Below are 26,386 nucleotides of genomic sequence, written 5' to 3'. Positions count from 1 at the left end.
AACTTATTAAATTAGCCCAGCAATTAAAATTTACCATACTAAAAAACCCCGATTAAAATTAATAAATTCAACATTTAAAAACCCAATTTAAGCCAGCCCCGCGCGAATAAAAAGATGAGTCTTGAGTTCGCGACGAAATGTCCGAAGGTCAGGTATTTGGCGTAGGCCCGGGGGAAGCTCGTTCCAGAGTGTGGGGGCCCCCACAGAGAAGGCCCTTCCCCTGGGGGCCGCCAGCCGACATTGTTTGGCGGACGGCACCCTGAGAAGTCCCTCTCTATGGGAGCGTACGGGTCGGTGGGAGGCATGCCCTAACTGAATAGGATCCCCAATCCTGGTTATCTCCAATCCTGGTTATCTGAGTGATCATCCATCTCCTACCTATAGCATCTGCCCCATCAATTCTATCCTTCAGAGTTGGCTTGTTCAAGTCCCGACAATTAAACAATGTCATCTATCGAGATCCTGGAAAAGTGCCTTCTCTATAGCAGTGGGTACTACTCTCTGAAGTGAAGTTTCCCTCCACCCCAGATTTAGATGGCTGCCAGTGTGCTGTTGATTAGAAGAGTTGGGAAGACCTGGATCTTCAACTAGGCTTTTGGCCAGTGATTGTCTGGCCCCCTTGACGTGATCTCCATTTCGTACTTGCCATCTTTGATTTATTAATTTGACTGTCATTTAGATCGGGGTCTCCAACCTTGTTCCCTTTAAGACTTGTGGACTTCAATTCCCAGAGTCCCTCAGCCAGCAAGTCTTAAAGGGAACAAGGTTGGAGACCCCTGGGCTAGAGGACACGCGCAACTAATCGCCTCGCTGACCGGCCTGTCGCCTTCACACCGCCGTTACTTTAACCACGGACTAATAACTTTCGGTGCCGCGTCACGTGACTGCCTCGGCCGTGTACGCTTTTTTCTGATAGGCCGCCAGCCGCGGCAGAGGAACCACACGGAGAAGAGGGGAAAAAAAGAAGCAGCGCCGAGCGCGTGGGAGAGAGACGGGGGCGTGGCCTTACTTCACCAGTGGGGTAAGTGACGATACGGCCCTTCCACCGCAAGGGAATGGTGGTGCGCGGGGCGGGGGGGGCGGGATGGGATTTGAGGGGGTGTAGGAAGTAAACGGCTGTCCTTGTGCCGTTGTGGGGCCCGGGGAGGACTGTTCTTCGCCTTAGAAGTGTTAATGTGTGGGGCTGCTGCTCTTCCTCAACTTCTCCTGTCCTCCGAAGCGAAGAGCTTTCCGCGCGTTCTCCCCTTGTCTTGACTTTTTGCAGTTTTGGGCATCTGAGTAATGGTGTCAATAAACATGAGAGTCAAGGGGGAAAGGCAACTGGCCGCTGTCCCTATGCGCAGCTCCACGGTCGAATTCTGCTCCATTTGTGGTTTTTCTTGGTCACCTCCTCAATTAATCCTGTCTTGCCTACTCGCTGTTTACAGGCTTAATGGAAGTGAAGTGAGTCACCCGGATTCGCTGAGAGAGAGAGTTGGGAGGCCATATGAAGTTTCTTAAATAAGTAAATGTTTTTAACGTGTCCCGTCCCCAAATAGTCCTCAGTCCTGTTTAGAAGGATATAACCCGAGAAGTTATTCCAAAGTTCTTGGTGCTTTCTTCATATGTGTAAGCTATTATAGATACTGGAAAGCTGGGTAATGAATTTTCTCTTTTAAGGCTGCTGCTGGGAGTAGTGTATCGTAAATGTAGCCTCCATAAAGATAGGAGTTACGTTGGCGTTGATAGGAGCACAATGCCTCCCACCTGTTTTTTGGATGCTATGTAGGAATACATGTAATCTATTCCCTTATAATATAAGGGAATAGACTACATATAAGGCTTATATGGAGGACAGAGTTGTAAGGAAAGCTTGACTTACATATTAATTCCAGGGAATCCTTCAAATTCCAAAGCCATCTCTTGCACATGTTTCACCCTGGGCTGTTTCTTTCTTGGTGGAAGGGAATGTAGTTGAATATTGAGATATTATTGAATATTGAGAGCTATATGAATACGTTCAAACATTAATATATCTTTTATTTATATTTTATCTCTGGAGGCAAAGCACATTTCTTTTTAAATAAAAAAAGTAATAAAATACAAGTCATCTATAACAATGTACTGTTTATTTTTAATTTCAAACTTATCTACAGTACAAATCATTATTCAAATACCCTGTGGATATAAGTACTCACAATTTTCACTTATGTAATTGCTAGTCCAGCTGGCCTGGAGTCATGATTGCCTTTAGTTTCATATGGAAGTCAAGAGTTTTGCAAAAATAATAATAATAAAAAGTTAACAATTCCTGAAACGATAGCCATATTGCCTTGGGACCATTGAAGCTGGAGTTTATCATTTCTGGGAAACACTATGTCACACATACTTTTAATCAATCTTGGTTTTGTTTTTAAATAATGTCTTGCCCAGGTTTGAATGAAAGAAGCAGAGTTGTTTTGCTTTCTAGAATTTGAATTTTTGAATTGCCATTACCATTTTGTGAACTTGGTCTTATCACTTTGTTTTCAATTGCTGTCACACAGACATTAAGCAAGTGAGTTTTCTTCTACTTATTTCCATGGCAGGAAAAATGCCTCACCCTCCTCTTTAAAAAAACAACAACGAAAAACAAACAAACAAACCAAAACCCAGATGTTATGATATAACTAATGAAAAGAATAAAATGTTCACCTTTTTTTTCCAGGCTAAGAAAAAAGGTTGAAAACTTGGGTTTGGGATTTTGATACCAGTCTTGGAATCAAAACCTCCCCATTCCTGTAGTGTGGGATTAATGAAAGTAGAAGGAAAATGTATCTCCTCACATTTGTTAACTGATCCCTTTTCTTCTTGCATCTTAAGAGGGGGGAGAATCCAAGCATGCAAAGGTATTAAAGATGCTTTTTGCTGTGAGCTTATTTTAAGTCTTGACAATGTGCTACTTTTGGCTGCCTAGTCAACATGGGTTTAGAGTACTGAAACCAACCATGCATTGTATCAAAATCACTCACTTTATCTGAAATGCTGTAATTACAGGTAAAGTATAAGCAAGCAGTTGTGTACATAAAGACAGCTGAAAAGTATAATAAATTGATAATACTGCCCAAAACAACACAGACAATATTGCATGATGCTCAGTTTCAATTATCTTAAGGGGTTTTCAGATTTTGTCTCAAGAAGAAAAGACTGCCTATTATTCATGAGAAACAAAGTTAGACAAATGTACACTGAAGTGGGGACAGATACATTGTTACCAAATTTATCTAACAAATGAAGATCCATCAAAACATCACTGCTAGAATCAAGCCAAATGCTTGTAGTTTACAAGGGAAGAGGTGTTATTTACTAAAGACATCTGGGCATATTCACTCTAAACAGCTGAAACTGACAAGGCAAATTATCACTGTTATATACTTATTATAATATTTGTATTTCTCACAACTCAAGGTGATTTTTATTATGGCCAAAGCTGCCCTTTTCAATTATATTCAGCAAGGACTTCTTATATCATCAGCTGAATCACTTTAAGGTGTTACAAAGAGGCTAAGCTTGCTGTTATCTGTATTATGGTGGGTTGTTTTTTAAAAAAAACCCACTAAGAAGTCTATAGAACTTCTTAGTTCTATAGAAACAGCATGTGCTGCTTTTTCTAAGAATTGTCTTTGATTTCTTATGTTCAGGCATAATGCCTCCCAAAAAGGAAAAAAACAACCTCCCAGATCCTCTTCAAGAAGGAATAATATTGACGGATACCCACAAACGGAAATGGAGGTTGGGTCCTATGTTTGCTTATGGAGGATTTGGTTTGGTCTATCTAGGTAAGACATGTAGTATGAAATATTTTGTGTGGGAGACTTACTGCTTGGAATCATCCCTCAATGTAACTAGGAAATAGATATGTTCTTTGTCCACCACCCCTTTGGGAGGTGGCTTCCTAGAAGTCCGCTAAGACATCTTAGACACTTCATATGTGAATATTGAGCTTTATATTTTGTCTGCAAAAGAGATTTAATATGTTATAAAAAGGACCCCACTTTATAAAAGGAGGAAAATTATACTTTCCTGAATAATAATTAGGATTTAAAGGGCCTCCTTCCAAAACCTTTGCATGTAAATCATGAAATCAGACATTTCCTGTTTTAAGGGTCTACTTTTGTTTGCAGCCTCAAATAGCTGAAAGTTTTTATTTAAGTTACAATACTTTATCGTATCTTGATAAAGGAACTTTGAATCCTTGATTTGAATATGAAATTGAGTCATGTTGTTTTTCTGATTCAGTATCAGATTGTGCTATTTTTAAAATTGCTGTTCCAAACCAAATATTGTAATAAATAAAAACACATAATTTTTGAATATTCCATTCTTATAAATTTTATTAATTTGTAATACAGAATGAAAACAAGTAACAAATATTTAGCATAAAAGAGAGAGAAAAGAAAGAGAAAGAACAAAGACAGTGATGCAAAAATCAAAGAAAAGAAAAAATAAAGAAGTAACTTCTTATTTTCTTTTACAGCCATTATAAGTATAAACATAAGATCTCTAACTCCATGATTACAGCATTATGTACATTTTCTCAATATTTTTATTCTAATTTTCAAAACCATATAACATCATTTTTTCTGTTTCTTGTAAAGAGTCAATAATGGGTTTTCAATCATCATTAACTTTTAACAATGTCCTATGGTATTTCTAGTTAAAGGAGTCAATTGGACTATCTCAGCAAGTTCCACGATATTCACTCTCCATTTCTTCCATTGTGGGTAATTTTCAAACACTTCTTTATATAATTGTACTTCATAGTGCAAAAGAATCCAAAGATTGATTATTCTGTTGGTTCTACTTTGCCCCACAAACCCTGCTTCCAGAGTTGAGAGTTGTGGAGAATTGATGGGGAACTTGTTCAGGATTGGTTTCAGCATGGTTATTTCTCTCATTTGCACTTGAGGAAGAAACCAAGAGTATATCAGATAAGATTAAAGAACTGGCACCTTAAATGCCAGATGGATAGTTTACTAGGATTAGTACCCAGGCAGAAGCTAGCAAATGTTTTACTTTCCTTGATTAAAATAATTTTACATTATACAAATATTCTTGCCTTGCTTCAGTTTTGCAGTACTAAAACTTGTTAAACTGATGTTTCCTTAGTCTCCAGCTTGAGTACTAAACAGTTTCATGCCCATTTAGCTTTATTACTGGTTTGAGTAGAAGTGGAAGAGTAGGACAGGAGATATATGTAAATAAGATTTCCTTGACCAGAGGACTTTCAGATTTATTTAGTTTGTACGTCTTGGCTTATCAGATGGGAATTCTATATGTTTTTCTAACACATCTGGAGGGCACCTGACTAGTGAAGGGTGATACAAAAAAAATGAAGGAAAACGTAAAAGTAAATCCTGTCTTCCTAGCTGTTACTTTGTAAAAGTAGTAAAGAATTTGGGGGGGGGGGGGAAATCACTAGAATTGGTACTTTCTGATCTTGGGATGTCTGCAGATTATAGATATTGTGAAGTTAGCATATAAGTAAAACCCATAGGAAATTATTACTCTTCAAATTTTTATAACCACAGCATGCTCACGTACAAACCTCCACTTTCTTGAGGCCATCTATATTTGCAAAATGAGTATTTGTTGCCAGAGCTCCAGCAGTGGCAATGAGATCAGCTGTGGACAAGAGTTGGGAATTCTGTTTAATTGCCAATAGGCACTGCTTTCCTCTTCCCTCTGTGTAAACTTTGCCTGCAAAACTGACTCCACAAGATGTACTGCAGGCACTTTTTCCATTATTCCAGGAGATGATTGCTACACAAATAAACTGTTGTACATGGAAATTTGTGGGTTCCAGCTGGCAAGCAAAACCAGCAAGTTACTTTGTCGGACTTCTGGGTGCCATGGTGCCAGCTTATCATTGTGTGGAGAGAGGGAAAAAAAGCAATATTCTCCAGAAGTGTGCTCTGATGTTACTTTTGCATGTGAAACTAACAAAAGCTATGGGGAACAGCCATAGCTTAATGGCAAAACTCATGCTGTGCAGGCAGAGGATACTTTTTTTTTCTTATCACAAAGCAAGACCACTTTCAGTGGTTAATACTTGATTAGCTGTAAAAGATGTCTTATTCTGTATAAAATGGATGCATTGGGCATCTTTTTATTAAGGTTGTTTGCACAAATTAAGAAAACCTTGTGTTTATACCGGTATAACCAAACCAATATTGGGTTTATTTATAAAGTAAGTACATAGATAAAATTGAAGAGAAGTACAAACAAAAGATTAAAACATTTAATTTGAACAGCTAGATGTTATTATTAGATAGCCTTGTCATATCCTGCAAGTACATCTATCAACTTTTTCAATGAATGTGATCAAAATGATAGAATAACATGGTAGGGCGAACATGGTAGCCAATTTCTTCCCCTTTCAATTATTCTGTATCCTGATTTGGATTTCAGCTGTTTATATTAATATATTCTTTATTCAACATTTACTAACTTACTTTGACCAGAACTTAAAAATCATGAGGTTATGTATAGGTTAGAAAAAATTTGTATAGAAAGACAATGTTAACTCGATTAGAATTAATAGTTGAGTTTCTAAAAGGTGAAACTGAAATGATATCTGGAGAAGATCCACTTGGAATGGGCCTACCATGAATCATGTCAAATGAATACTAGTGCTTCTTCATTGGGCATCATTGGACATATTTTCATGAAGCATGGGACAGAAGTTATGCAAAAGGACTAATTAGACTGGAGGTGAATTTCAGTATCCCATTGGAAGTCATCCATTTCATATTGTAAGTTAAGAAGAGGAAAATATGGATATAGCCGATATGGGGATGAGAAACTACTTACTTCTGCTCAGAAGGCTTAACATGTAGGAATTCTGGATTCTGAATCAAATGTTCCTTTCCCCCCCTAGATCTGTGGCATTCCCAGAATTATCCAGCCAGCATAGTCTTGGTTGAAAGTGATGGGAGGTGAACTCCATGTTTCTAATCACATTCATCTTAGGAAAAGCTGTCTTGTTATGTGCATGGGGAAGCTTGCTGTTCCAAGTCTGTTCTAGTCCATTCACTGAATAAATTGAAGTCAAACTGGTGACTTCCTGGCATACTACTTTAAATCTTGTAAAAACAAGAATAATATTAATGATAGAGCTTTATCACATATTATGAAGAAAGCAATGAAAAAATACATTATTTCATTTATAGTCAAACTCTTGTTGAAGAAAAATGCTTTTCCAGGTGTTAATATTTGTGCAGGAATATAACTACATCTTCTCTTCTCTTGTTGAGTTGAAATTCAGTGCTAGATAAAGTGGCTCAAGTCTTCTATAACATTCTCTGCCTCAATTTTATCTTGCAGGTTCCCCTTATCTTGATGTTCCTGTAGAAAACAATGCTGTGTATGTCATTAAAGTGGTAATTATTACAACTTTAAAAATATTGCCTTTTTATTGTTTCTAATTCAGGGAAGAATGTAAGGGGAGAATTGCATGCTTCCCTTACATTTTTGTTTATTTGAAGTGAGTGTATTCTTTTAGACAGAAGATTCACAGAACATCTTAGAGCAAGACAGTCCTTGCTCTACCAGTCAGAGTCTTAAGAAATTACCAAAGTAAGGAAAAAGAAAATGAGAAAAGTTAGCACAAGGTATTACCCTGATTCTGGTATTTTACTAATAGTTGTTATAGGAAGTTTTGGTATTGTGTTGTTGGTGATCTTGCCTTTTGATGAGGACTTTTGTGTTTCAGCTCTCTTCTTATGTTACATCTGTCTATGTTGGTGTGTCAGGCGCCAAAAACAAGAAAGACACAGTGATCCTTCCAACAATTTCTTTATTGTTCCTCACCTATAGACATCATCTTGTCAGTCTAAAGCAGGCTACTACCTACATGAACATTTACTTTGGGAACTGTTAGAAAAAGGCTGTCTTCACCCTCTTTCTCTCACACAAACTATCTGAACTGAGTTGGTCTCTTATTCCTCTGGAATGCAGACCTTTCATCTTGGGAATCCATCCTATTACATTCCATCACATGATGTGTGACCTGGAAAACATACAGTGAGCTTTGTATGCTCTGCTCTGGATCTTGTGACCAAAAAAAAAAAAAAAAACCCACTTAGAATGGAGTACTCAGTAATATTCCAATCCACTTTCCATTTAGAGATGGATATAGCTACTGTATTTTTCAGACTATAAGATGCACCTTTTACCCCCCAGAAAAAGGGTGAAAATCTGGGTGTGTCTTATACTCCAAATGTAGCCCCACCCAGCTTCTCAAACGGAGCTTTCAGAGCTGAAAAAAGCATCAGAAATGAAGCTTCAGAAAAGAAGCCCCCAAACAGAGCCTCAGAGGCTTTTTTTCTGAAGCTGTTTCAGAGGCTTTCAGAAGCATTAAAAGTTTTTTTCTGAAATGGAGTTTCAGAAATTTCAGAGGCAAAAAAAAAGCACACACACAAAAAAAGCAAGGCACAGAGCTCACAACCAAGAACCTATTGCTAAAATTCACCTCTAGAACAGCTGATTGGGGGTATTCCGGAAGGCCGATCTACCTGCCAATCAGCTTTTTTCTTATTTTCCTCCCCAAAAACTAAGGAGCGTCTTATACTCCGGTGCGTATTATAGTCCGAAAAATATTGTATTTATTTATTTTTTGAATAGCTATAGCCTCCAGCTTGTTCATTCCATCTTTTTTTTTTTGCTAACTTCTTCTACCAAATCTGGCTCTGCTGTGTTCAGGTTTTGGAGTTACTGTGCAATAAATAGATGGGCAGAGTTTGAGCAACTTTACTTAGTGTCTTTCCAAATTCGTTTGGATTGGGGGGAAAAATAATGGTATATTTAATTAAAATAGTCTTTTCAAAATTACATGGGAAGTTTACCTTTATCTCCTTAGTACAATACTGAAACATTTCCTATTGATTAATAAGAAGTCAGGGATACCTGATTCTCTTGTGCCTTTCTCCATGACCTGAAAGACAAAGTTATCACAACAGAAATTACGAATTTCCTAGAAGGACCATGCAGGGCAAAATCAGTCTCCCTAAAGACGTTTCAGTTATCAAAGTCTCCCATACTAGTGATTTCATTTCTTTTTAAAAATTCTGTAATGTGTAAGTTGGAAGGCATTATCCGCACTGGGGTTATACAAAAACATAGAATTATTATTTTTTTCAATCCAGACAAAAGGTCTGCTTTACAAAATTCTGCCAGACAAGCCAAGCATAGTTAAGCAGAACTGGAGCCTGGAATGCCTTGGTTGTTCTGGATTTCAAATAAAACAAAATCTAGATGGGATGATTAGACAAAGCTAATGTGTGGTTGTCCTTTCTCCTCATATTTGATCAAGCTCTACTTCTTAACACTTTCCCTATTTATGTGTAACGCTGAATTATATGTAACACATAATTGACATGAAAAATTGTGCTTTTTTATATATATCTGTATAGGAATATCTTGAAAATGGGCCCTTATTTTCAGAACTGAAATTCTACCAACGAGCTGCAAAACAGGAACATAGTAAGTCCGCAACAGAAGTGTCCTATTTCAAGCTACTATTAATACTTTTTCAGGAATAATTGCTTGGGAATAATCACTTATGAAAATTTAACCTTTTTTCAGTGTTACTTTTAGCAGATGTACCTAATGTGTATATACATTTTCATAACATAGTATTCTGATATTTCCAAAAATCATAGTTATGTTTTATTTTAATTATTATTTTTATTAATAATAATTAATTATTATTATAATAATTATTTTATTTATTTTAATCTAGATTGAAGAAAATATGACTTCTGTAACAGAATCATGAGTGCTTGGAATGCTTTACCTGACTCTGTGGTCTCTTCCCATAATCCTAAAAGCTTTAACCAAAAACTTTCTACTATTGACCTCACCCCATTCCTGTCCTATTGTTTTTCTTTTCTTTTTCCTATATATATATATGCTTATACCTCCTAATATTTACTCATATATATGTTTATATACTATATAATCTTTTTGTATGATACTTACATATATTATATTACAAAATAAATAAATAAATGAAAATAAATAAAATATTTTAAAAAAGAAGCTGGACAGTTTTAAAGAACCTGCTTTCCTCTCATCTTTTGTCAGTCAAAAAATGGATGAAGCTGAAACAACTATCGTTTTTAGGCATTCCTGTTTTCTTGGGATCAGGCCAAGTCAAACATCTTGGTAAAAGGTAAGGAAGACATTACAATACAGCAGAGCTGAACAAGAATTCTGGGGTAGGGAATTTTAATAGACCTTCCTTGAAAAAAATGAGGAAACACTTTACAATAATGTCAAAGAAGGATATGCTTTGTGTAACATCTTGGAGATTGCTGCCACATTAGGTGGATTAATATCTACCTGTATTTTTTGGAGTATAAGACGCACCTTAGTTTTTGGGGAGGAAAATAAGAAAAAAGCTGATTGGCAGGTGGATCGGCCTCCTGGAATACCTCCAATCAGCTGTTCTAGAGGTGAATTTTAGCAACAGGTTCCTTGGTTGTGAGCTTTTTTTGGCTTTTTTTTCTGCCTCTGGAACATCTGAAAACTGTTTCAGAAAAAACTTCTTTTTAAGCCTCTGAAAGCCTCTGAAACAGCTTCAGAAAAAAAGCCTCTGAAGCTCTGTTTGGGGGCTACTTTTCTGAAGCTCTGTTTGGGGGCTTCTTTTCTGAAGCTTCATTCAGAGTATAAGACACACCCAGATTTTCCCCCTCATTTGGGGGGGAAAAGGTCTTATACTCCAAAAAATACGGTAATATAGTTAAACAAATCAGTTTATTTCACTCATATACATTTGCTTTTGTTGTTGACTTTTTATGTAAGAGCAGTATGTTCTCATTGTTTTTCTTTATGGTCATACTATATTAGTTACAGATTTATGGTGATGGAAAGATTAGGAGAAGATGTTCAAACCATCTTTGAAAGACAAGGGAGAAAATTTAACAAGGAAACTGTTCTGCATATTGCGATACAGGTGGTAGGTATAAAACCTCAGAGTAAACCTGGGATGGGGATCAACGGACCTTTTTAAGTACTATCTTGCATTTTTAAATGATCTTTGTTTAATTTTGCTTGAAAGAATGACTACAAAGGAGAAGGACTTTCTCCGTCCTTCTCTTCCTCTGATGTAATGATGTGAAGCTAATTAATTAAAGCTTGAGCTGAGCATCTGCATTTCATATTTAAAAGATATTTAAGTCTTATTATTTATTTATTTATTTATTTATTTATTTATTTATTCACATTTTTATACCGCCCTTCTCCGAAGACTCAGGGCGGTGTACAGCAAGTAAAACGAGAATAATCCAAAACCATTTAAAATATCATAACAAAATTAAAAATCTAATTAGACTGCTGTATGCTTAAAACTATAAGGTAAAAATACAAAAGATAAAAACCCCTATTAAGAAACCCGCTAAAATCCTCAAATATTAAAATCAATCAATCAGGCCAGCCCCGCTTGGTGAAAAAAGAAAGTCTTGAGCTCGCGTTTAAAGGTCCTAAGATCAGGGAGAAGACGGAGTCCCACCGGCAGCTCTTTCGACAGAGCTGGGGCCCCCACAGAGAACGCTCTTCCCCTGGGGGTCGCCAGCCGACATTGGTTGGCTGACGGCACCCTAAGGAGGCCCTCCCTGTGAGAGCGCACTGGACGCACCGGACAATGGGAGGTAACTGGCGGCAGCAGGCGGTCCCGTATCATGACTTACATATATTTTTATTACTTGAAATCTAAAAATTGGCTATTAGTCTCTACTCTCCCCTTTTAAGCGATTATTCAGACTACCAAAATATAGTATTTATGTTTAATTAAATTGTTTACTTTGGCTTTTCATTGGATTAAGAAATGTTTTTCCTTCAAAATATGGGTAGTCCTCAGCTTACAACAGTTCATTTAGTGACTGTTCAAAATTACAATGTCACTTATGACTGTTTTTCATATTTAAGACCACTGCGTCTTCCCCATGGTCAGTGATCAAAATTCATAAGCTTGACAACTGATTCACAGTTATAATGGCTGCAGTATCTTGGGGTCATTTGATCTCCTTTTGCAATCTTCTGACAAGCAAATTCAATTGCGAAACCAATTCACTTAACAACTAAAGTACTGAATTAAAAACTGCAATGATTCACTTAAGATCTGTTGCAAGAAAAGTCATAAAATGGGGCAAAATTTACTTAACAAATGATTTCGCTTAGCAACAGAAATTTTGGGCCCAGTGGTTAATTGTAAGTTGAAGACTACCTGTAATATTTCCCTTCATGTATTTAAGAAAACTTGTTAAGTTTTTAAATAATATTGTGGGGATGGTTGTAATATAAATACAAATACTGGTTTCCTTTGTAATACAGCATTTCCTTGCCCACTAGCTAGATGCCTTGGAATATATTCATGAAAATGAATATGTGCATGGGGATATTAAAGCAGCAAATTTACTTTTGGACTACAAAAATTCACATGAGGTAAATAAATATATTGTATCCCCTATCCATACATCTTATTTTTCATTGTTAAATGTTTTTTGATTTTGCAAAAAAATCAGGATGGTGTAGACTTGGTTGTTGCTTAAACTGCATGCATTGTTGCTAAGGAGAAGAAAGCATGTGGGGGGGGGTTGTTTTCTGATTCAGATGAAATTCACAGTCTGATTTACAAACTGTTGTTCTGTGTAGTTGCTCAATGATGTGATTTGTTACCAAAACTTTACAAAACATCTGAATCTTTAATGGCTTTAAGAATTAAATGCCTTGTTTATATATGTGAAGGAAATTGCTCTATGTGCTCATTTTTTTTTCCATATAGATACATTGAAATCAACATGAGAAAATGCACATAGAGCTAATTAGCATGCTGAAAATGCATATTTTACCAGTTGAAAAAGTATTTTACTTCTATTTGCTTTTTTCATAATTGACAAATTGAGAGGCTGGTGCCGGTCGCCAAATCTAGTGTTAAAGGCATCCATGGTTGCTGGGTACTTTGCTTGTGGCAGACTTACTGAATAAACTTGATTTGCCAAAGAAAATCACAGTGATAGGCTCAGGAAATTCCTGCCTTAAAAAAAAGTACTTTTTCATTGGAAACCTTTAAGGTGGGAATCTATAGATTCAGTGTTCTCAAACTTCATTAATTTTGGTAGCCTCTAGTGAGCAACCATGACTGACTCAGATTCAACCATGTTATTCCTAGTTCTGATTGCGGCATAGTCTTTAATGACTATTTTCAAAATGATGGTCTCAACAAACTCTGTTGAACTACTGCTTTTGAAATACTGACATTGGGTTTTTTTGTATTAAGTCTTACAGGACAAGATCCATTTATTCTTTTAAGTAGGAGATAGCCCCGTTGTTCTGTGCCCTCCCAGATTCAGCCATGCGAGCTAGCTAAACGAGCCAGTAATTGAGTTGACAGCTGCTATCAGTCCTGGCAGGGAATCTGCAGCTGCCTGCCAAAGTCTCCCTTATCTTGGGGTTGCTGGGCAACCAGGAAGTCAGCAATCCAGGCCAAATGTTCAGCTCAATTCTCCACGAGTCAAAGAGTTCAGCTCACTTCTCCACGAGTCAAATAGTTCAGCTCAATTTTTGCTCGTCACAGAGCAGAAGAGCAGCCAGGGCTGCTTTTATACTCTGTGGGGTGTGGCTCCGTGACTCAGCACTCTCTAGGCCTGCCCCACCCCTTCCTTTGTTGTAGCCGCCTCTCGTATCTCTGAAACCTGGGATCCAGCCAGGCCTGGTTGGCATCAGCTGGGTCTGGAGGTGTGGCCTGGGGGGGGGAAGAGTCGGGGATGGAGGCCTCATTATTTCCTCCACCTGGCCTGCCTCTGGCTCCTGGAGCTGAGCCAGAGGAGCCGGTGCTCCAGAGGTAAGTCCTGATGGTCCTTCCCCCTCACTTTCTGAGTCACTTTCTGGCAGGGGGCCTGGCTTGGGGGGCACAGACACAACACCCGTGAGCATTAATATGCACTTTAAATATAAAATGTATAGTGACTGCTTTAATTTTGCTTTAAGATAATGCAAATTACTCTATAGATAATAGTGACAGAACAAACATAGTTAAATTTTGAAGTGTACAGTTAGGCACTTAAGTATGTTTTGCAATGTAAAAAAATATAGGATACAGCTGTGAGACTTGTGTGCTGAGTAATCCCTGCAACTTCAACAGAGAATGATTTTGTCTCTGCATGGGACAGCTGGATCAGGCTCCCTGCTTACAAATGCCCCAGAAGTCAATCAGAACTCCTTGCCCCCAGGGATAAATGCTTTGGGAAGATCAGGTTTTACATCTTGTGCTGCAGTTGATTGCCGTTTTACTGCTAATAACGCTGTCATTGAATTCTGCGGCCTAATTAAGTTGGCCTCCTAATACACTGGTGATCCAAATTTATTACTGTGCTAACAAAGCAATACATCTCATCAGGTTTATATGGCAACTCCATTGACTAAAAAAAATGAAAAGTGGAATACTTCCCATGTTATGTTTTTCTTCAAACTGTGTTCTACTACCCTGTGGATACTTTGCCTTTAAATATAGTGAGTAAAAAACTTGAACATGGATAATTGAGGCATGTATGTGAATATTTAAAAACACATTTTTGGTTTCCAGAGGTCATTGTAGAGCTTTCATTTAGAACATGTTGTTTGGAAAGCTGTTGTATAAACAGGTAAGCAAAAGGGCAGGATATTTTTTAGTCTTTTGTGTATGAATATTCCCAGTACTGCATTTTCCCCTCTAACGGATTTGAAGGCAGTTGTTTGTAATTTATAATTTATAATTTAGGGCTATTAATAGTAATTTATTGCAATAATACAAAAAAAGTGGTTATAATTCTCTTACTACTTAGTGCTATGCAATAAAACCAAGCATATATTGTTTTATAATAAAGAATTTTTATCTGATAAAAGATTGGTGTTTGTGAATTCTAAAGATTTAGGTTGGATTCTCTGTGCATGTATAAAATTCTCACTCATGAAGAGTCTTTCCCTCTTTCTTTTCTTCTATTAAGTATTCCAGAATACATAATAGAATAACAGAGTTGGAAGGGACCTTGGAGATCTTCTAGTCCAAACCATTGCTTAAGCAGGACATTCTATACTATTTCAGACAAATAAATGCCCAATCTCCTCTTAAAAATCTACAGTGATGGAGCACCCACAACTTCTGAAGGCAAGATTAATTGTTGTCAGGAAATTTCTCATTTCTAGGTTGCTTTCTCCTTGATTAGTTTCCATTCATTGCTTCTTGTCTTGCCTTCAGGTGCTTTGGACAATAGCTTCACACACACACACACACACACCCATCTTCTTTGTGGGAGCTTCTTAGAAATTGGAACACTGGTACCATGTCGCCCCCACTCCTTTTTTTCCAGATAATATGAGGAGAGAATTCCAGTGTTTTCTTGGCTATTAAGCTCAATCTCAATTCTTGTTCATTCCACAAAACATAGCAATTCAATATGAGAAGCTTTCCTCCCCTTTATGAAAGAAAGTATAATGCAGAGGACTACTAATGAATGAGAATGTTTTGAAAATTTCTAGCAATGTTATCCTGTACCAGAGTGAATGCCTTGCAGAGGGAAATCAGCACTGGACAAGTTGTTTTCAAGGAAGCTTGTTTTTTGTTACTAATTTTATTCTTAAGGCATTCTTAATTTCTGAAGGCATGTCATTTGAAAGCTTCTAATCAATTCCGGTTTTTGTTATTAAGCCTGAGTATTCTGTAACTGTGTTGTCACTTGACGTATCGTGACTTTTTTCCCCTTCACTAAACTGGGCGTGGGTGTGGCCAGTGTGTGATGCATCCGGTCCTCAGGGTGGGAGTTTGACAGCCCTACTTTAGGCTTAATGCACTGACTTCCTCTCCTCTTCTCGGTAGATTAGATTAAATAATTACTCCCTTGTAATTGAGATAATTATATGGAATCCTTTTGTTCCATTGTTTACATTGCTTGTCATTTAAATAAATTTAAATTATGGGTGGAGTTTGTATGAGCTTGGATGCAATATATAACAAAATCCTCCTCATGTCAACATTACACTGAAATTAAGCTACATCTTAAATTGATAGGCTCAGTAGTATAGTTGCTTCACATTGATATGATGCATTATTGTCTTCTGGCTTGGCTAGGTTGAATACTAAGCAAAGTGAATCCACGAGAAAATGCAAGAGCAAATAGAGGAAGCAGTCAGCCTGATAAAGCATTTTGCCTTTTCTGAGAATTCCAGATGCTGCCTCCAATCTTCAGTCTTTGTATCATAATCTCTGGCATAATCTGAAAAGAACAATCCAATGAAATAAGAGCATTGTGCTTCTAGTGTCACATTCTCAATATGCATAGACGATGCTGCAACGAGAAGTGGTATTTTAAAACATGCTACTTCAGCCGTCCCAAGACTGCAAAACTTGCCTGAAGCTCAGAGAGGAGCTAATCATTTTAACAGAATAGGTTACAAGATAACTTGCTTATTTCCCTTTGGCTTTAAAAAAAAAAGATCAGACAAAGCGCATCAAGAGCACCATAATTAAGAGTAAGATCATTTCTTGAGATGTTCATATTTTTTAGGACAGGAACCTACCTCTGAGGAGGAACAAAAATAGTTAAGGAGTGATGTAAAAAGTAGTTTCTCCAGCATAGTAGATGGTAAGTTAGAACGGTTTCCCACTTCCCTCTTTCCCAACTCACAACATCCACATGCTAGCTGTGTGTGAAAACAGTTATTTCCAAACTGTGTTGGGTATGTACGGTATAAGGATAGTCTCTCAAGTTCTGCTAACAGGGGTGTCAAACTCGTGGCCCGTGGGCCAGTTGTGTCACGTGCTGGCCCCGCCCCCACCCAGTTTAGTGAAGGGGAAAAAAGACCTGATACGTCCCGTGAAACGCGAGTTTGACACCCCTGTGCTAAATAGTTTCTCATTAAGGTGCTAAAGTCATTTTAAAAGTTCTAATAACAATTGTTGAATTTTTGATATAAAATATTTCCTTCATCATGTGGATTTGTAAATGGATTCTTGATTGGCACCATTTTTGCCCTTCATTAAGAGCCATATAATATTTATTAAATTTATATACTGCCAGCTTCATTCTTCTACTATCTATTAATGCTTTGAAACACTTCATTGAATGAAATACAGCCTCGATTTCATTGAGGGCCACATGAGGGTTATGTTCGAACTCTGGGAGCTGGGGGGCGTGACTGGGGAGGCGTGGCCAACTCCACATCACCTGCAATGACCAAGTGCTAAGGCAGGACTTCCCTCAGACCCTCCCTCACTCACATTATAATCTTCCTTCCTTCCTTCCTTCCTTCCTTCCTTCCTTCCTTCCTTCCTTCCTTCCTTCCTTCCTTCCTTCCTTCCCTCTTCATTCTCCTTTCTTCTTCCTTCCCTTCTTATTTTCCTTCCTTGCTCTCTTCCCATCTTTTTCTTTGTCTTTCCTCTTTCATTTTCTGCTTTCCTGTCCCTTCTTTCATGCTCAAATGCAAAAGGGGAAACATTTCTCCTTTTTTTTGGTTTTGTTATTAGTTTGTTTAGCTAGCCATCTACCAGCGAAAAGGAGCTCTGCTTTGGACAGGTCCTTTGCTGTTTCCAGGGTGGCTGCACGGGCCAGATCTAAGCATCCTGTGGTCAGGATCCAGTCTACAGACCTTGAGTTTGACACCCCTGAAGTACAGCAACAGTGTAAAATTGGAGAGACATATGCAGCCCACAAAAGCTTTGAGTGCAATACTCAGAGGTTCCCAGAAGATGCATCTGATTGTAACTTTTACTATGACAGAAATGTAAAATTATCAAATACAAGAATATATTTACATCATGTTCTTTTTGAGGCAAGTAGAGTTATACAGTAGCACAAAAAACTGTAAAAATAGTGAGCAGAACAAATCAGAAGCAAGAGATAAGAAAGAAAAGAAAATCTTAATAAGGTTCATATTGACACCATTCAGTATATCCCTTCATACCCTGCAGCTATACATACATCAATTCATAAACACTTTTTTTTTCTTATCTCTTTTTTGGGGATCTCAACACTATCCAACCCCGACCTTGATACTTTTCAGCATACCTTTTCGTGCTTGGTAACTAACTTTGGTATTGAATTTATTATTTCTACTCCATGTCTCTTAGGTGACATATTTATGCCACTATGCTTTTCTAAACATACTCAACTCTTTTGAGTGTGTCTGTACATTGTATGTATCAGCTAATTGATGGGATGTAGGCAATAGTGGACTGTAATTGTTATTGTTTTAATGCTTTCGAGACAGCATTGACTCCTGGACAAGTCCTGCAGTTTTCTTGGCAAGATTTCAGAAATGGTTTGCCTTGCCTCCTTCCTAGGGCTGGCCCAAGGTCATTTAGCTGATTAGAAGCCTAAGGCAGGAATAGAACTCAATTTCTTGAGTTTTAATCATACGCCTTATGCCTTATCTACTGTACCAAAGTGCTCTCAGTCCATTGGTTTGCAAGGTATTATTTAGAGATCCTTGCTTGCATGAAAGAGTAAGTTCACTCTAGGCTTTGGTTGCTCATGCAACAGGTAGCCCAAGTTTTGCCATAACTGATCATACTGTCCATATCATTCACAAGAAATGACTATGGTAATCTAATGTATTTTTTGCTTAATTTGTTATATTATCTTGTGTTAATTGAATGTGGAATGAAAGGAAATTAAATTACATTATTATCCTGGTTCTTCATCTTTACACTGTTATTTAAAGAATAACCTTTGAAACACGATGTATAGCTTGGCCTGGATAGAGATGCGCGTCTGGGATTTACAGGGGTGTAAGCGCAAGTGAAAGAAGTGATACTTTCCTATAACTTTTTCTTTTCTTTCTGCCATTTCATTTGTATGAATACATACTTCCAAGATCTTTATTTTTTGTTTCTTTATGGACGGCTGTCCTTTGAAGACCATTTGACGGCCGTCTCCAGGAGAGCTTTTTACCAGGTCCGCCTGGTTCGCCAGTTGCGCCCCTTCCTGGACCGGGATGCCTTATGCATGGTCACTCGTGCTCTCGTGACATCTCGCCTGGATTACTGCAATGCTCTCTACATGGGGCTTCCCTTGAGGAGCACCCGGAGGCTCCAGTTAGTCCAGAATGCGGCTGCGCGGGTGATAGAGGGAGCCCCTCGTGGCTCCCATGTGACACCACTCCTGCGCAGACTGCACTGGCTGCCTGTGGCCTTCCGGGTGCGCTTCAAGGTTTTGGTAACTATCTTCAAAGCGCTCCATGGCTTAGGGCCGGGCTACTTACGGGACCGTCTGCTGCCACCGATTGCCTCCCACCGACCCGTGCGCTCTCACAGGGAGGGTCTCCTTAGGGTGCCGTCTGCCAGGCAGTGCCGACTGGCGACACCCAGGGGAAGGGCCTTCTCTGTGGGGGCTCCCTGTGGGGGGGAATGAACTCCCCCCAGGACTTCGTCAACTTCCTGACCTTCGAACCTTCCGCCGCGAGCTTAAAACACATCTATTTATTTGTGCAGGACTGGACTAGAATTTTAATCTTAAATTTAATTTAATGGGGTTTTATCAATTTAATTGTAATTTTAAATTTTGGCCTATTTAAATAAGTTTTTTAATTAGTGTTTTATCTTGTATTATATTTGTATTTTTATCGGGCTGTAAACCGCCCTGAGTCCTTCGGGAGATAGGGCGGTATAAAAATTTGATTAAATAAATAAATAAATAAATAAATAAATTTTGCAAAGTTAACCTGTGGAATTTACACAAAATACTGCAGTGATCACTAACTTGGATGGTTCTAAAGGAAGATAGGATAAATTCTCGAGAACAAGTCTGTCAAGAGCTGTAGTCTTAAAAAGTCTAGGGCAGGGTGCCCCTTGTAGACTTTAAAGTATACAGCTGTTGTTCTACCAAACTATTAATAGTGGCAGCAGGCTGATATAATGTGTGATGCTAGAATTTACTAAGGAGGAAATACTAATTTTGCCTCTGAATCGAGAATAGTATGTTTCTAAATACCAATTGCAGGGGAGCAATGATAGGAAGAAATACATCTCCATCTTTTACCTGCAACTAGTTGCTTCTGTGAAAAACAAAATTTATTTTATTTTATTTATTTATTTGTCGAGTACGTATTAGATAATATATATAAGTATAAACATGATTATGAATACATGAAATGGATACGAATAAAAGGGGACATTAGGACAGGGACAGTAGACACGCTGGTGCTCTTATGCACACCCCTTACAGACTTCTTAGGAATGGGGTGAGGTCAACAATAGAGAGTTTAAGCTTAATGGGGATTTGGGGAAGAAACTACAGGGTCAGGTAATGCATTCCAGGCATTGACCACTCTGTTGCTGAAGTCATATTTTCTGCAATCGAATTTGGTGCGGTTTACCTTAAGTTTGTATCTATTGTGTGCTTGTGTATTATTGTGGTTGAAGCTGAAGTAGTCATTGACAGGTAGGACATTGTAGCAGATGATTTTATGAGCTATGTTTAGGTCATACCGAAGGCAGCATAGTTCTAAATTTTCTAAACCCAGAATTTCAAGTCTGGTGGCATAAGGTATTTTGTTGCGAGTGGAGGAGTGGAGGACTCTTCTTGTGAAATATTTCTGGACACGTTCAATTGTATTAATCAATTGTCCGATATGCAGTGCAGGTTCCAGACAGACGAGCTGTATTTGAGAATTGGTCTAGCAAATGTTTCGTATGCTCTGGTTAGTAGTGTAATATTACCGGAGAAGAAGCTACGCAAGATAGGTTTACAACTCTTAATGCCTTTTCGGCGATGTTGTTAGATCATTTGATATGAGTACTCCAAGGTCCTTGACATTCTAAGATGGGTCTTTTCCTGGTCTGGCTGAATTATTCTTGCCCTAATTCTTATAGTGGACTGAAATATGAAGTGCAAATAGAGAGTATACTTCCTTTAAAATTTGATATTATACCTGCGGAAATGGAAAGCATTAAGTTGGGGAAGTAGGTGAAGAATAGGCCAAAACAGGACTTTTCTCTTTCTCTTAGCCATTTCTTCCTTCTTGCAAAATCTTACTCTGCTCTAGAAACAAAATGTTTTAAAGTAGAGGTCTTGCATTCTGTGATAGTTTATAAGTTTAAATAGTTTTATTTTTGTAATTACATGTTTATATGTTAACATTAACATGTTTTTCTATTAAATAGAAAAAGTTAAACTAATTAAGAAAGAAAATCTTACCATAAATATATCAAGTTGATTTTTCTCACAATGTAAGTGCCATAAGATAAAAAAATAAGATAAGAGGTCAGTTGGTATAGCTTAGGTTTCTGTCCTTATACTACTGTTTTGTTTTAATTTTGCTTCTCCCTCCCCCTCAGTTTAATTATGTCCAATAGTTGGAGACTTACCTGGACAAGTTCCTGTGGTTTTCTTGGCAAGGTTTTTCAGAAGTGGTTTGCATTGCCTTCTTCAAGGGCTGAGAGAAAGTGACTGGCCCAAGATCACCTAGCTGGCTTTGGGCCTAAGGCAGGACTAGAACTCACTTTGTCCTGGTTTCTAGCCTGATGCCTTAATTACCACACCAAAGTACCACTCTGTTTTGTTAATCTCTGCCAAATCTAGGTATTGTAGAATCTACCTTTTTTAGAATGACACTGTTCACTTTAGGATGATAAGTGTTCACTTTGGGGGATGGTAGTGGCTTAGAAAAGTTCTGAAAATCAGCTGTTCAATGGTAGAGAGAAGCATTCCTTTAGAATACTTTCTGGAGGGAAATTTGGTATGTTAGCGCAATGGCTGTTTGTGAAACTTTTCTTGCCTGTAACTGAACTTATTTCAAACTTGTTGCAGGGCTGGTTGTTGAAAGGTGAGATCTGTGTGTGAGTGTGTTTTGTGAGAAGGAAGGCTCCCATAAGCAGCATGAAGAAAGATAAAAGACATATTGCATTTTATGATGTCTGGATGCCCACCTGGAGAGAAAGGAGCCTAAGAACAAAATGTGATTTTATTCTGTATTGCTTGGAAATAAGGTAGCGCGTAGAAGGCACACAACTTAGAAGGGGAAAGTAGCTGTTAATAGCCCCCAGATGTACATATTTTATCCTGAGGTGCAATTTGGCTTAATAAAATGCAGATCTAACAGTGTCCTTAAGCCACCATTTTCTTCTGGCTTAATTAGAAAGGTTATACTTTTTCAGAGGACGAAAGCATCATTCATGTCTCTGCTCATGTCTTCCAGGTTTATCTTGCTGATTATGGACTCGCCTACAGATATTGTCCCAGTGGGAACCACAAAGAATATCAGGAAAATCCTAAAAGGGGCCATAATGGTACAATGGAATTTACCAGCATAGATGCACACAAGGGAGTAGGTTAGTGTCTTTCATCTCTTTTCCTCCACTCCCCCTTCCTCCTCCCCACTTTCAAACACTTCAGAAATTACTCTGAATTTGTGAAATATGGGAGCAATGGTGGCTCTCAGTAAAGTTGAAGTAGCTTTCATTTTTTGCATGTGATAACTTTCTGTCCTATTAAGATGAATGTAGTTATTTGTGCTATTGTGAAAGGTGAACTTTTTGTTTTTTGCAAGCATAGGTCTTCAGAATATTTCTGGAATCCTTCACTATGGAGTTTGTACTGTGTGCTTCTTAGGCCAGAAGTCAGTTCCATGCTTCGTCTGGGCTGCTGATATGTAAAAAGAATGATTAATGGTCTGAATGAGAAATACTGAACCATACAACTACAGGTAGTCCTCGACTTACGACCATGACTGAGCCTAGATTTTATGTTGCTAAGTGAGAAATTTCTTAAGTGAGTTTTGCCCCATTTTACAACTTTACTTGCCACATTTGTTAAGTGAGTCACTCCAATTGTTAAATTAGTAACATGGTTGTTAAGTGAATCTGGCTTCCCCATTGAATTTGCTTGTCAGAAGGTTGCAGAAGGGGAGCACATGACTCCAGGACATTGCAACTGTCATAAATATGAACCAGTTGTCAAGTATCCATAGGAAAACCACATGACTATGGGGAGGCTGCAGAGGTCATAAGTGTGAAAGATGGTCATAAGTCACTTTTTTCAGTGGCGTAACTTCAAATGAACTGTTGTAAGTCGACGATTGCCTGTAGAAGTCCCTAATATTATTTTTTTATTCAATGTTTTTATCTACCTTTTTTTTCTCCAGAAGCTCAAGGCAGTAGAAAATACTCTCTCCAATTTTTATCACATAGCTACATCCCCTTGATTAGTCTGAGAGATAGTGATTGGCTGTCACGCATGAATATGTAGAGCTCAAACTAGCTATTTTATTGTTCTATGCCTATTTTACAGGAATCTGCCCAAACTGGCAGTTTCTGCCCGGGAAAGCTTATCTAAGGCTGAAAGGCATTGCTCTCTTATGTTTATGTAATGAGTCCAGAATAATTCCCCACTTGAATCCTCTTCCTAACTCAGGTGTTTCTCTCCAACATTGGCCTGTAGTCCTCTGATATCTTCAACTTGGGTCTTCCCACTTCAGCAAAAGAGATTTTATGCAGTGTGGTGCCAATTATTGTGGCCATGCTGATTGGGGACTGTGAGACCTCTAGTCAACTACAGTTGACCCTGACATACATGAAAGCCTACATTAAGTTGATCCTTAGGCCACCTGTCTCTTCTTTTCCAAGTACTCAGTGACTAAATTCATATCTTTCTGAAATCTCTTGGTAATTCTCACTGCCTAGCTATGAGAAGAAAGAAGAAATAAGTTTCTTACATATTTAAAAATATTTTAATTAAAAATTGGAAACTGACATGTTGAAAACCGGGATAGCTCAGGCAATAGAGAAGCCTGTTATTAGAACACAAAGCCTGCAATTACTGCAGGTTCGAGCCCGGCCCAAGGTTGACTCAGCCTTCCACCCTTTATAAGGTAGGTAAAATGAGGACCCAGATTGTTGGGGGGGCAATAAGTTGACTTTGTAAAAAATATACAAATAGAATGAGACTATTGCCTTATACATTGTAAGCCGCCCTGAGTCTTCGGAGAAGGGCGGGGTATAAATGTAAACAAAAAAAAAAAGCAACACACTCTCATATCATTTTTTCACCCTCAGAGGACTGCTAAACTTCCTTTGAAAACCAAATGGGTTGTATAAAGATTACTAAAACATGTAAGTAAGGATGGCTGTATCCTACTGATAGATTGGTTATTTATTTACAGGATTTATATGCCACTTATCTCATACAGAGTCTTTAATCAGCTCACCACAATCCCCGAAAACATGGTTAGAAACAAAAGTATTCTTTCCCGCCATATCAAACATCCTTGCAGCTCAACCCCCATCCTATCCTAATGCTCAGGGAAAGAGCCAACTCTTTAAAGGCCCCCACCCCAGAAGGCTAATTAAGGGTAGGGATCCCTCTGATCTCAGGTGGGAGACTGTTCCAATGAGTTGGGGCAGTCACGAAGAAGGCATGCCTCTGAGGTTGCATCAGGTGGGAAAAATTGGGGGACAGGACCTGGAGTTGAAAGTCCACCCATTTACCCTGGAAAACAGAAATAGATAAGGAAGAGGTAGGAAGGAGTACTGGAGAGAAGTGGCTGATAGCATGCTGTACTTGGTCATGACAACCTCTTTTTGAACAAATAATTCCCCCCTCCCATTTTGTGCAAGAATCCGCAATATGTTTTCAAAATTTCGAAAGTATTTTATGAGATCAAAAATGTGAGGGATTCCAAGTATGGCTTGATTGATTGAATTTGTTTCACTTCACATATGCTACATTGTTATTCATTCAATGAACTGTTGTCAAGTACATAATGGATAGATATTATCTGTGAACCTAGTCATTGTCTCATCAGCAGTTGTGTAGAAGGACTGGTTTCCTGATATCCATACTATTTCGATTGCTCTTGTCACTGGATTTGAATTCCAAGGCAACCAAAAATATAATGAATTCAAAAGTTTAAACACAGGTCAGCCTCATTTAATGACGGTAATTGCAAACAGAGTTTCTGTTGCTAAGTAAAGCAATCGTAAAATGTAATATATGGCTGTCATTTAGCAATGGAAGTTGCAGCATTTCCAGTTGCTGTCATTAAGCAAATGTTGGAATGTTGTTAAATGTGATATGTGACTATTTGCGACCGCCTATTGGCTTCTCCACTGACTTTGCTTGTAGGAAGCTGGTAAACAAAGTTGCCAATGGAGGCCAGGTGACCTTGCAATGTCATGATTATGCATTGTTCACCAAACACCCAGATTGTGACCATATGGTTATGGAATGCTGTGACAATTTTAAGTATGAGGAGCAGTTGTAATTACCACTTGTTCAGCATTATCTTATATTCAAATGGTCACTGAACGGTCACTGAATGGTCATTAAGCAAAGACCATTGATATATGTTGACTTAGCTGAAAATGCACAATATCACTTCTGAAATATAAAGGTAAAGGTAAAGGTTCCCCTTGCACATATATGCTAGTCATTCATCTAGGGGGTGGTGCTTATCTCCATTTCAAAGCCGAAGAGCCATCGCTGTCCAAAGACGTCTCCATAGTCATGTGGCCGGCATGACTAAATCCAAAGGTGCACGGAACGCTGTTACCTTCCCACCAAAGGTGGTCCCTATTTTTCTACTTACATTTTTTACATGCTTTCAAATTGCTAGGTTGGCAGAAGCTGGGACAAGTAACGGGAGCTCACCCTGTTTCGTGGCACTAGAGATTCGAACTGCTGATCAACAAGCTCAGCATCTTACCCACTGAGCCACCATGTCCATTCTGAAATATACAATAGGTTAAATGACCATAGCATTTACACAAACCTTCTAGAAAGTTAGAATTTAGTCATGCTTCTCAAGAAACAGACTGGAGAGGTAAGCTTCCATAGTAGGGATTATTTGGATACTTAGAGCTTAAAAATAAGGCTGTTCCCTAACCAGAGTTAACTGGTTTGATATAAAGCTTCTCAGTGTGTCCAGTATGCACAAACAATAGGAGAATGCATCACTATCACATGCTGTCTTCTACCTGACTTAGTTTCCTATCTCCTCATATCAAACATTCAACTACAAAGCTTGCTAATCTTGCAGTCCATCATTTTGCAGTTATTAGACTTGGTGATTGTTTCATTTACTTCTTCTCTTTCGCTGAGTCTGTGTTCAAGATTGGTCTTCTTTCATATTAAACTAGTTCTATTACTCTCATTGTTCTATAAGCTATGTGAAGTGTTAACTTAAAAAAAACTTTTTTTTCTGGTAGACTTTCATATATCTTACTTATTTAAACTCACTTTGATGGTATTGGAAACACATTTGCAGGTAAATTACATACATAGTCCTTTTATTGGGTATTGATTGTACTGCCGTGCATTCCAAGGCAGACTTAATTCAACAATTCCCTAATTAGTTAAAGTCATAACCTGTGTCTTGTATTCATTTACCATTAATTAAA

At 38.1% G+C, this 26,386-nt stretch overlaps 1 protein-coding gene across 3 annotated transcripts in view; it reads left to right on the top strand.

Annotated features, from left to right (window-relative positions):
- The first annotated feature begins 810 nt into the window (after positions 1-810).
- VRK2 (VRK serine/threonine kinase 2) overlaps positions 811-26,386 on the top strand; it is a 59,569-nt gene continuing 33,993 nt past the window's right edge. The window contains exons 1-8 of one of the 3 annotated variants that reach the window (XM_058164881.1): positions 811-1,021; positions 3,660-3,797; positions 7,345-7,400; positions 9,432-9,501; positions 10,105-10,192; positions 10,870-10,978; positions 12,370-12,462; positions 22,189-22,321. In XM_058164881.1, the coding sequence (XP_058020864.1) occupies positions 3,665-3,797; positions 7,345-7,400; positions 9,432-9,501; positions 10,105-10,192; positions 10,870-10,978; positions 12,370-12,462; positions 22,189-22,321 (682 nt within the window). In that variant the 5' untranslated portion in view covers positions 811-1,021; positions 3,660-3,664. Of the gene's footprint in view, positions 1,022-1,168; positions 1,444-3,659; positions 3,798-7,344; positions 7,401-9,431; positions 9,502-10,104; positions 10,193-10,869; positions 10,979-12,369; positions 12,463-22,188; positions 22,322-26,386 lie in introns of those variants that run through there. The other 2 variants (XM_058164883.1, XM_058164882.1) reach the window with 2 other exon arrangements.

The sequence above is a fragment of the Ahaetulla prasina genome, chromosome 1 (genome assembly GCF_028640845.1).
Source record: "Ahaetulla prasina isolate Xishuangbanna chromosome 1, ASM2864084v1, whole genome shotgun sequence".
NCBI lineage: Eukaryota > Metazoa > Chordata > Lepidosauria > Squamata > Colubridae > Ahaetulla > Ahaetulla prasina.
The sequence above is the reverse complement of the archived record's forward strand: the minus strand, read 5'-3'. Positions and strand labels throughout refer to the sequence as shown.